Source organism: Larimichthys crocea, chromosome VIII, assembly GCF_000972845.2.
Source record: "Larimichthys crocea isolate SSNF chromosome VIII, L_crocea_2.0, whole genome shotgun sequence".
Taxonomy (NCBI): Eukaryota; Metazoa; Chordata; class Actinopteri; family Sciaenidae; genus Larimichthys; species Larimichthys crocea.
Window position 1 is genome coordinate 7,132,611 of NC_040018.1, and position 12,785 is coordinate 7,145,395.

Consider the following 12,785-nt stretch of genomic DNA (forward strand, 5'->3'; position numbering starts at 1 on the left):
CTTTGAGTTATCACCAGGGGAGTATCACATGACCAGTGTGTCGGCTCAGCACTGAGAACACTTGTAGTGTTAGTGGGTCCATGTGAAATGGACATGGACCGTCCTCCTTCCTTGCCTCCTAAGTCACTCATCAGGACACATGTTTACATTCAAAGCTTCAGCATAGTGAGAGAGACTTTCTCTTCAGTTTATCTTCATAGTAGTTGGTTCCCATGACTTGTGCTCTGCTCCTGCAGTTTCACTGAAGCTGAACTAACATTTAAACGCTTTAGCCCCAGAATTCATTTCTCACTTCAAGAATTCTGACTTTTTGAAAATGCCACATTGCAGCATTTTTATTTAATATCCACTTTTTCACCCTGTCTGCATTTTATTGTGTGATTGTTTATCAGGTGTAATTAGTTTTTTTACGTTGTGGTGATCTATTCGTAATTTGTTTGAGAGTTAGACCATCAGAGTTGACACTGGTGCAAAAAATAGACAAATATTTAAATTGATTTTCAAACACAGCTGACATTTTATTGACTTTGAATTTCATGAGAATCTTTTTCACATGTTTCAATGTCTTTACTTTAGAGAATTTTATAATATTGCAATAACGTATTGTAACAACCTCTTGTTGAGCAAATGATTGGCAATTGTACAAATGTACAGGTATCCACTGCTGTATATACAGCAAATACAAAAATAAATAATATAAAATTTAATTTATAATATACAACCTTGAGTCAAAAAGATGAATGCAATGGTCGACCAATCAATCAATGCAGAATATGCTCAATACTCAAAGATTCAGCGCTGCATTAAAACACACAATTGATTTCTGTCATGATGCGTGACACCGCACAGACTTTCACAGACTTTGATTTGGGTCAGATTTCAAATTAACCTTCCCTCTCTAAATCCCCCAGCTGCTAATGCTAAACCTGCTTCATTTCCTTTCCCTTTCTTCTGGAGTTGTTCCCACAGGTCCAGATCTCCTCCGGAACTTCCTCCGCCTCCTCTGGGGAAAGGACGAGAGAGGGCGGAGGAAAGAAGTAGAGCTTTTCTTGGCTGAGAGACATTGAGGTCAACTTCATCAGGCAGAGATGGTATTTTTCTCCAGAATGTCTCAACCCAAACTTGGCACTGACAGAGGAGATAAGCTCAAAGTTTGATCCCTCAGGGGAAACTTAACACAAATGTGCTTAATGATAGATCTGTTCATTAGTGGAGCATAGTGAGATTACAGAAAATACACATTTGCACATGTACAGCTTGTACAGAAAATAAGCACACACAAAAATACTGAATTAAATGTTTCATGTTAAATAATAGGTTTCAGGGCGCTGTTGTCTTGTTGTGTCTGAAAGGGCCATAAGCAGTGTGGTGTGGTGCTTTTACTGTCTGCAGGTTTGAACAATCCTGAGGTCTGTAGGTGGAAGGAGAGAGTAGTGGGAACGACAGGATTAGTATTTGGATGTCTAATCAATGACAATCAAAGTGTACAGTACGGTTTTGCAGTTCTGCTGTGAAGTTGGAGGCTTATGGACACTGGCATGTTCTGTAGGCAGCCGTAGGCAGTGGACGTTTGATGAACTGCAGTTTTTGGCACTTGGCACAGGCTTTACTTTCTAAGTCGTGCAAAACGCTGATGCCCGTCTTTTAACCGACACCAGCAAACGTGCGCACATCACTCCTGTTCTTATCTCCCTTCCCTGGCTTCCTGTCCTTTTATAGAATTGATTTTAAACTTTTAACGTTTGTTTTTAAAGCTCTTAACGACCTCGCCCCTTCATACTTATCTGAGCTTTTAACTGTCCACAATCCTGGTAGAGCTCTGAGGGCCAAAGATCAACTGTCGCTGGAAGTGCCCAGGTCGAAATACGAACACTGGGGGTGACCGAGCATTTTCCGTTGCCGCCCCCAGGCTCTGGAATAAGCTCCCCGTCGAGATGCGTCTCGTTTCTGACCTTGGCCTTTTTAAATCCAGGCTAAAAACCCACCTTTTCAGGATGGCTTTTAACACCCAGTAGTATGATGACACTTTTATCATTTCTTATTCGATTTTGTTGCTTTTTATTGTTTTTATTTTGTTTGTTTTTTTCCTATTGTTCTCGTTATTTATTGTCTACTGTAAAGCACTTTGGTACACCGAAAGGACTGTTGTAAAGGGCTGTATAAATAAAGTACATTTACATTTACATTTACTTTACAGCCACGGAGGTTGCTGCTTGTGATGGACTGGTGTAAATAATCAGAGGGTTGGGAATCCCCATGAAACAAAGTGTAGAACCTATCAATAATCAGATTTTTTTTATTTTAGATTTGTTTGTTTTTTAGGAATAATTGATGGAATCTTTCTGCTGAGACAGAGATGATAGTGTGAGCGAGAAGGTATCAGGTGAACAGTACATGTCCCAGTGTTTTCTCTCTCCTCAGAGCTGAGATGGAATGATTACATTCTCGTAGTGATGTCAGATACAGTGTATGTGTTTCTGTTTGTGCTGTACATCGAGCTGCTTCTCATTAAGCAGTAGAAGTTTCAGCCTCCGTCGTGTTTCCAGCCTCTCTCTCTGGTTTTATTGTGTTCAGGAAGCAGACGAGGGCTTTCCTCCCCCCGAAGGCAGCACCGAGCGTCTGTCAGTGATTTCCTTGGACTGCGTTCTAAACTTAGATTTTTTTTACTTTTTCGATCAACCTTGAATTGTTTTCTCCTCAAAGATGGTAAATTTGTGTCCAGACCACATGAGGGGAACAGATGTATTTCCTCCTGATGGCTCACTTCTTCTGTTGCTGTGTTTTTGTCTCCAGGCTGATCACAGAATGATGAGGACCATGCTCTCCTGAATCCCCCACCCCCTTCACCCTCCTCACTGTCCTTATCCACACCACCGCCTCCATCATGAACCACACTCCCAGCCCCCACCTGTCTGAAGGCGGTAAGTCAACCGGAGGTGGCCTGCTGTGCAGCTTGGGTCTGGGGTCCGAAAGGGGGATTCGCTCCCCGGACAGCCTCACCCACACCCCCAGCCCCACTGGAGGAACTCCCAGCTCCAGCCCCCCGCTGCTGTTGTCGCCCGGGCTGGGAGGCCTCGGGCTGGGATCCCTGGGAGCCATTGGCGATGGAGCCGGGGCCGACTGGGAGAGCAGGGAGGAGCTGAGGCTTAGGGAGCTGGAGGAGGCGCGTGCCAGAGCGGCCCAGATGGAGAAGACCATGAGGTGGTGGTCGGACTGCACCGCCAACTGGAGAGAGAAGTGGAGCAAGGTGGGATACTGGTTACTGAAGCCAGGAGAGAAAATCAATACTGAAGAGACACTTTCATAAATCTTCAACACACATTCATTTGTTTACATTAAACTCAAAAGTACTGTGTATCCTTTAAGGCTGAGCAATTTTATCGGTCCTGCGATATATATCGATATTTTGTTTCCCCAGAAAGTATTTATTCTTCAGCCACGAGTATCAATACATTAAGGTCCCATTCAGACCCCCCGTGTTACGCCTGGCACTCGCTCGCTGCCCATTTCCCCCCGTCGGCTTTGCAGGAAGAGCATTTAGGTCAGCCAGCCGCTAGTGTCGCTGTAGAGCATTTCTAGCAAGTTACCCGTCTAGATACTCTGTTTACACAGACACCTTGAGAAACGTCTTCCTCTTCCTGTTTACACAGTCAGAGTGAGGAGATTTAAGAGAATGGCGGCAAACATAAATCCAGCACCTTCATGCTTAAAAGCAGAAGTGCTCCCACCACTTCGGTTAAACCCTTTGAGGACGGCTTGGGCAGATCCGCCCAAAAAGTCTAAAGTTTTACACATCTGTGAATATCTCTGAAACGGTTTATGATAGAGAGATGTGCGGTTTGTGTCTGTCCGACACTTCCTTGTTGTTTTATTCCACCACGTAAAAGACCAATCGAAAAATAGATGTTCGGCAGACTGAAAGCGCAGACGAATCGACGAATGGACAAACGTTACTAGGCAGACTAGTTTCTTTTTCAACCAATCAGTGGACAGTATCTATGATGTATTCTAGCCAATCAACGGACTCTGGGGTCTTGTCAGGGAGGGATAACAGAGAGAGAGAGAGCTGTGTCACTAAGATAATGCATGTTGAGGTTTGCAGGTCGACTCCTGCATCACTACTGTCCTGCTACCACAAATTCTCACTATATATTTAGTCTGCCTCTGAAAATAGTCCCAAACAAATGTACTATTTCCTCTTGTTTGAGTAATGTCTACAGACTACAGTAACCAGCAGATTAAACTGAGACTTTAGCAAGCAAAACTATATTCATGACTTGTTTATGTCTTCAGAGGAACCAACAGGATGGTCTATTTTTTCCCAGGTCCGTGCAGAGCGTAACCGTGCACGTGACGAGGTTCGTCAACTGAGGCAGCGGCTGGATACCATCACCAAGGAGCTGACCAGTGTGCGACGGGAGCGGCAGGAACTGGCCTCAGAGAATGAGACACTACGGCAGGAGACGCTCCGCAGTGCCCACACGGCTCCTCCACCATCTGCCACCTCTCCATCTTCATCCCCCGCGCACCCTCGTGCTGCTTCTTCCTCTTCGTCTCCAACTATCCCTCCCTCTTCCCCTGCCTCCTCCTCCTCCTCTCAGGTCAACACTGATGGCAAACTGGACAGGATGGGGGAGGGACCACCAGGGTCTCCAGAGCCAGAACCAGTGAGGGACGTGGACTTGGAGAGACAAAAGATGGGTCAACAAAAGGTGAGTGCACATGTAGATGACAATCCATGTTTTATTATCAGCAGTTATCATTTAGAGACATGTTTGACTTTAAAACAGACCATTAGAACAGAAACATATAATATAGCTGCAGGTGGTAATGACGTGTCCAAACAGATCATGAGATCTAAATGAAAGAAAACGCACAACATGCACATGCATGAATTACAACATTATTGGCAAGTTGGACTGGGCCACTTGGGGATCTGAACCCTGAATCCCCAGAGATGTTGGTGATAATAGTATGAAATCATTCTGCTCACTTTCCCATGTTTTCAAATGTTTTCATTATCATTAGGTTTGATTTTAACTTGAAGTCAAACTTCAGTATCACTGCAGACTCATGGACTGACTGATGTGAACACCATTTAAAACATGTGATATCTCATACCCAGAGAATGTGTTTTGATTATTTTGTGTTTGAATGACTTTAGACATACTGTATAAATGTTAATTAATCTTATATACTTAGAAATATAGATTTATATATACCTGAAAAACATAGTGACCGTCTTTCAAATTGAACATATGTTACAGTGAGGCAAATCATGCCCACTTTAATTATTTAATTGTTCTCAAATGTATTGCATTGACTGAGTCATGGCTAATGAGGTCATGTTAAGCGCATGTAGTGTGAACTCATGTAGCCGATTTGAGGCACATTTGTGGTGCCCCTTAGTGCTGAAGCGTAATGTGTTTAGCATGTAAACTCCTCTATCAGGCTGCTATCACAATGTGAAAATATTTGCAAATTACATATTTTGATAAGATTATTCTGATTGTGCTGTGGAAATGGTCCATGGAGTCCTGACTAGGGATGTAACGATACACTCAACTCACGACTCGATTCGAGTCACGATTTTTTGTTCACGATACGATTTTTTCACGATTTTTTTTTTTTTTAAATCAAAATGAGCTACAGACAAATTCTGATTAAATAAAATTATCTTTTTATTTGTAGGAAAAAAAATCTCTCTTTACAGAAACTCTCAAACAGTTTGTGTTCTTATTAGGGCTGCCAGCAAGCAGCTGATCTGACCATTACCTTTCAGCTTGAAGTATGAGCTAACTGAAAATAAAAACTATTAAGATGATAGCTCATTAACCCTTTAATGAGAGTCCATGGCCCCGGGAAACGGCGAGGTCCGGGGTGCTGTAAACGCAGAGCCGGTCGCGGCGCACCACCTCGGAGGAAATGCGCCCGGCGGGGAGAGGTCCCATGAGGGGATCCTCCCGCACCGTGCGGCCGTCCCTGACCCGAGTTTAATCCCTAAAGTTGCGGTGATTGGTTAAAATTGCAACACCCCCGAATTCACGGGGATTCACTGATGTTGCGTTGAAGTTGCAAATCGCAACATCGTGAATTCCTGGAGGGAATTCCTGCAGGCCAGACGCCGATTACCACTACTGCGCGTGTGTGTTTGTGTGGTGTTGTGTGTGTGTGTGTGTGTTGTGTGTTGTGTGTGTGTGTTGTGTGTAGGGGTGTGTGTGTGACACAGAAAGGCAGACGCGGCAGTGGAAGCTGCAGCCACAACGTAACCTATTTCTAATATAAAAAAAGACGAAAAAGAACATATCCTACTTCTCTCGCAATCGCGATTAATTTTTTCTGTCAACCGATGCGAGTCGTCACGCATTTGTACCGATTTCAATCGTTACATCCCTACTAGTAGATATGAAATGCAATGACCGTCTCTCTGGTATCAGGGTGCTCATGTCCTCTGCTGTTAAATGGACAATGTGACCTGAGCCTCAGTGAATGTAGGTCAGCATGACTGCTGTGTTTCCAGCCCTGTAGATCACTCACCAGAAGGGTGTGTAGGGGTTGTCCTATTTAAGAGACTCTAGCACTGTGGGTACACACAGACACACACATGCGCACACGCACACACACTGACTTGCTTATCCCTCAGGGCTCAGGGATGCTGCAGTACTTCTTCTCTGTCAGCCAATCCTATGTAGACCATCCTAACCCTAAACCCTCCTCAGCTCAGCCTCACTCATACTGACACACACACACGCACACTCCTGAGGACAACTGAAGCTTGTATGGGATGGTAGCATTAAGTACCATCATTGGTCATATTTCTCAAGTGAGGTAAACAAGCAATTTGCAGATGCTGCGTTCATGTTGTATGTGACGGAGGATGGATTTGGGAACCTGTGTAGCTCATGTGAGCATTCATGTCACAAGACACAAACTGTAAAATCACTACAGGCAACTCAACTTCTTTGTGTTGTTAAGACATAGGAGTGTGTGTGTTTGTCTGCAAATCACTCAGTATGAATACCATGTCTCTTTGAGAGAACATGGTGAATGGTTCAAGTACACAGCCTCCACATTTGTTTGTCACATACATTCAAATATCTGCGTTAGCACTGAGCTTCTTTAGCTTTATACCCATGCAACATTGCTCAATCACAGCGAGCTGATCACCAAGCTCCGAGGAATGTTGTAATGGAAACAAAGCGTGCGTTAAATATGAACTTGTGTATAAAAAGTAATGAAGCCTTCAGGTTGTTATTAATGAACATAATATCTGATTACTGTAACTGTGGTTTGTGTTCATCAAACTGTAAAATCACTACAGGCTGCAACTCAACTTCTTTGTGTTGTTGTTAAGACATTGAAGTGTGTTTGTCTGCAAATAACTCAGTATTAACACCATGTCTCTTGCTCTCTCCCTCCCTGTGTTTGTCAGAAAAACCGACACAGATTTTCATTATGCAACACTTCTAACATCTACAGTTGGGTCCATATATACAGTTTTGTTGTTTTAGCAGTTTATCATAAGTTTCAGTTAAATAATAAATATGGGCTTAATTTAGTATTCACATCCAAATTGGACAAAATGTTTAGTAATATGTAGTTCCCTCTTTTTCAAGAGACCAAAAGTAATTGGACAGTTGACTCAAAATCTGTTTCATGGACAGATGTGAGCTATTCTTTTATTATTTCTTCATCAATTAAGCAGGTAAAAGGTTTCAGAGTTCAGTCCAGGTGTAGCATTCACATTTGGAAGCTGTTGCTGTGAACCCACAGCATGCGGTCAAACAAGCTCACAATGCAAGTGAAGCAGGCTACAAAAAAAGAATCCATGTACGATACTCTTACTCAACAGTTCGGTAAATTTTAAGAGAAAAAGAACACACTGGTTAAGTTAAGAAAAGGCCTGGACGTCCACGGAAGACAACAGTGGTGGATGATAGTAGGATCTTTTCCATGGTAAAGAAAAACCCCTTAACAACATCAAGCTAAGTGAAGAACACTCTCCAGGAGGTAGACATATCATTCTCCAAATCTACCATAAAGAGAAGACTACAAGAGCAAATACAGATGGCTCACCACAAGGTGTAAACCATTAATAACGCCTGAGAATAGAAAGACCAGATTAGTCTTTTCTAAAAAAAAAAACATTAGAAAAAGCTAGCCCAGTTCTGGAACAGCATTCTTTGGACAGATGAAACCGAGATCAACCTGAACCAGAACGATTGGAAGAAAAGACTTGGAATGGCTCATGATATACTGCCTGTTCAGATTCAGCCAAGTTCAGCAAAGTTGACTTCAAAGTTTTTTCACTTTACAGACGGACAATGATCCAAAATATTTTTAAGGAGTTTTTTTAAGACAAATAAGTGGATTATTCTGCAATGACCAAGTCAATCACCTGATCTCAACCTGATCAAGCATGCATTTCACTTGCTGAAAACGAAACTGAAGGTAGAAAGACCTATGAACAAACAACGACTGATGGCAGCTACAATAAAGGCCTGACAAAGCATAATAAAGGAGAAAACCCAGAATTTGGTGATGTCTGTGGATTCCCGACAAAGTATTTTAAATGAATGTTTTATTGATGATTACGTGTCCAGTTTGTCCAATTACATTTGAGCCCCTGAAATAAGGGAACTGTGTATAAACATAGTTGCTGTTCCTAAACATTTCATACCATTTTTTTTTTAATCAAGCCCTTAAATTAAAGCTGAAAGTCTGCACTTCAGTTGGATCACATTTGTTTTATTTCAGATCCATTGTGGTTGGTGTACCGAGCCAAAATTCAGAAAATTGTGTCACTGTCCAAATATTTCTAGACTGTCATGAATTAGACGGACTTTAGTAGTTCTGAAAACTAATTTCTTTAAGGACACTAGCTGTTGTCCGGAATGATGACAGCAGTGCAGTAGCAATGGTAGTTGTAGTCATACTAACTGTACCACTCTGTTGTCCCATCAGTGCTTTGACCTCCTGTGTTTTCTCACTGGGTTTACTGGGTCTATAGCAATGGTGTGTCCCTGGTGTATCAGTTGTGTCCTGTCTCACCGCAGATGCACATGAACACATACGCATACATATCTCTGCTTTAACTTCAAAATGACGGTGAATGAAGATCACTGTCATTTACCGGTCACACTTGACCTTCATCTAGCCTAAGCAAGGTTTCTATGGTAACACACACACACACACACACAAAAATACACACTGAGGCTGCAGCGTTCCAAGTAAACCATGATAATATGTCTGTCAGTGGTGGCGGCTGTGGCGGTTGTGCAGCGGCGTTTAACTGGTAGTCACACACAGCAGAGCTCCATTTCCTGTCTCCCTCCATTGTTCTGGTTCTCACACACACTGAGTACTCCCACATGTGGCTCGTCTCACTGACATGTGTTACACACCAGGTCCCTCTGTTGGGCAGTACCTGTAATGACATCAGCACCACAGATGCGTTAAAAAGGATGTTACTGTATTTTTCATCCACCAGTTGTATGATGTATGATTGATGAGACTGTTTTTCAAACATTGAAAGAATATGTCTTTCAATTCAAAGCACATTATTATTCTGAAATTCTAAAAACCACAAATCTGACAGTTGTGTGGCTTAATTGTTTAATCCAGCTCGTTATTGTCGAACATGTTTTAAGATCACGACGATCAGCCTCCGTCTCAGAAGCAGCAGAGAGATGTGAATGTACTTATTGATCTTTCTCTGGCTATTTACTGACTCCTGGTCGATGACCTTTGACCTCTTCTCAGTTGATTCTGTGGGTTGTTTGGTCTGATGTTCACACACAGCTGATGTTGTCTGTTTCTGGTGTTCATGAGGTCTCTTGTTGAAGTGTTCGCCACAGTAGAGGACTTCTCAGGTCCACTCGGTTTTGAGGAATCAGACTGAGGCTCAAATTATCCGTACCTTACATTACATTACATTACATTACATTATATTACATTGCATTTAGCAGACGCTTTTATCCAAAGCGACTTACAGAGGAGGACATAAGCTGAGAAAGGTGTAAAGGAGCACAGAGTAGTTGTTAGTTTTGTTAGGCAGGGAAGCATTCTCGAAACAGAAAGGTTTTTACAAGTTTTTTAAAGGTAGAAAGGGATGTTGCTGTTCTAGTAGCCGTTGGTAGGTCATTCCACCATTTGGGGACGACCACAGAGAAGAGTTTAGAGTGACCTCGCTTTGCGAGAGGCGAGGGTACAACTAGACGGTACCTGTTGCGATGTTCTCAAACCAAATTGGACGCTCATTGGGAACTGTTTGGAAAAGGGCAGCAACTTGAGCAAATGACTTTGTGATTGGATGGTCCATCACCGTCTATCATGAATGAACCATATGAACCATATGATCAATGAACCTTATGATGTAGTCAAAGTCTTACAGTCAGGAGAAGAGTGAAAACATCTTTTCATCCAGAAAACTCTTCAGTGTCGTTCTCTGCTCTTCTTTCAGTGACGAAACAACTTCCCACATGTTGTTGCACACACAAAGTTTTAAACCACACCCGTAGCTTATAATGTAGCTGTAGTAGTTCGGCACTGACACTTGGTCTGAGTCAAATCGTGCTCCTGTGATCTCAGGATCTAGCAAGTACAACTGATAGTATGTCAACACAGGTCATGTTGAAATGCACCAAATGTCTGACGTGCTCTTTGACACTTTATTTCAAACAACCATTTCTAAATAAAATCCTCTCATAGGGTCGTGTTTACAACTCTCAGTCACAAGATTAGATATTTATGAAACTCTTTAAGGCAGCATGCTGATTATGTTAAAGAACCACACAGCTTTATGAGCCTGTGGGAGACTGAGACCTCACATTTCTACATCTGGCAGATGCCATGGAAGATCTAGGGTGGGGAGACATTTCGATTTTTACTGTTGTAGTGCCAAAGCAGACAGATTTATTATGTGGAGAAGAGGGAAAAGCTCTACATTTCCAATTTAATTTCTTTTGAGGCCATTAAATAAAATGAGATGTGAAAATGTTTGGTCATGAGAACCCACCCAAGAGTTTCGGGGTTGTGCTGTGACAGCACGTTGGCAGAAACCTTACATGATCTTCAGGAAGGAACAGTTTGATTTGCAGCCTTGGTAGAGAGGAACGGAGGGTGGAGCGGAAAACGGTGAGGACAGAAGAGCAAAATATTGCGGGAAGAGAGATGTGGGTAGTTTTGAATGAGACTTATGACTGAAACTGAAGGAAGTCTTTATCCCTGCTGATGTTTTGTTAGGAGTCATGGAATGTTAGGAAGGTAAATGTTTCTCAAAGGATTATTCCAGCGATGCAGAGTTGGAAATAATAAACACAGACGAGGGTGAAGACCTCACCCACAGAGCTTCACCATTCTGCTGCAAGTCACACCAGCATGATACTTGGTTGTATGTATTCACGGTTGACATGTGAATCTGCGCTGTAGCAAACAATCACCATGACAGAGGCAGCCATCCATTTTTATTGAACATGCTGTGTCCAGTGTAAACTGCTCCACTAAAGAGGCCTGGTTTGCAGACAGAGGCAGTCATTGAAGACATTTTCCCATCACTCATCAACAACACAGTGACATCACTGCTGTTCCCGATTACATAGAATGTGTAATCATATTTAGGGCCCGAGCACAGCGAGGCCCTATTGTATTTCGAACGCTGAACGACGTTGAAGAGTAAATCGCATTTTCCACAGCCCATATCCCCCCCAAAACTCACGAAAATTTGCCTACCCCCTCAATGTCAGGCGTAAAATTATGTATTTTGGAGGTCTCACACATGCACGCGTGCATACGCCTCCAGAGCGCCACCTAGGTGCGCGTTTTTGCCGGTGCCCCTCGCCACGGTTTCGCCCACGTGCACGAAACTCGGTGGGAGTATGGTATGTAAACATGGCCCATAAGCAACCAAAAAAGTACTCTTGGGTGCCCCGGGCGACAGTGAAGTGTAAGCGCGTCCATTTTGTGCTCAGATTTGGCCTTTGCTTTCCCGTTTTTGCCTCATTCCAGGGTTCGCATTTGAACGAACTCCTCCTAGGGGATTCATCCGATGTGCTTGAACCTTGCCGTGCTGTGTTCTCAAGGCGTCCACAATGAAAAGTTCAAAATCAACAACCAATTTTGTAATCAGAGGGCGTGGCCGTGAGGAGCGTCACACTCGACGCTGGCCGAGTTGTTTTCACAAAAAAACAGACCCAGTGACTTTTGGCCTGAGTTGACAAGGGGGTCAGGTTTGAACGGAACTCCTCCTAGGGATTTCATCCAATTTCACTTCAAACTTGGTAGGTGTGTTCACAAGACTTCCTGAGTAACAGTTTATCAAATGAGATTTTTGGGGAAACTGTGTGGCCATTTCCACATGGCACATTTCCACATGCGCAACATTGCAACATGCGCAATTTTGCACAGTGGCGAGGGCCGACCATCGCTGCTTGCAGCTTAATTTTTATTTTATTTTTTTCAGGCATGTCATGCAAGTTACAATTCCATACAGTGTATTTTTGTTTGATCTGACGTCAGAAGGCCAGAACTGTTTTAGATTGTTTCACACACACCTGATTGGCTGAGATTTAGTTACATGTCTCATTTTTTTTAAAAAAAAAGATAATTGTGACAATGAATGAAAATGGTTTTACAGAACAGTGCATTTGTATGTAACTTTATTTTTTAACATGTAAGTAGTATGGCCCCCCGGGTTATCTTCACATGGCCCTGCCATACAGTAAATGGACCACTTATCTGAGGACTGCGGTCGGGGGCTGACTACAGCAACCTGTCCCAACATGCTG

The 12,785-nt window shown here is 42.9% G+C and overlaps 1 protein-coding gene across 2 annotated transcripts in view; it reads left to right on the forward strand.

Moving 5' to 3' along the window:
* ccdc102a (coiled-coil domain containing 102A) overlaps window positions 1-12,785 on the forward strand; it is an 84,472-nt gene that overhangs the window by 32,631 nt on the left and 39,056 nt on the right. For both annotated transcript variants that reach the window (XM_027281139.1, XM_027281138.1), the window contains 2 exons: window positions 2,794-3,247; window positions 4,326-4,712. In XM_027281139.1, coding sequence (XP_027136940.1) covers window positions 2,885-3,247; window positions 4,326-4,712 — 750 coding nt within the window. In that variant the 5' untranslated portion in view covers window positions 2,794-2,884. The remainder of the gene's footprint in view (window positions 1-2,793; window positions 3,248-4,325; window positions 4,713-12,785) is intronic.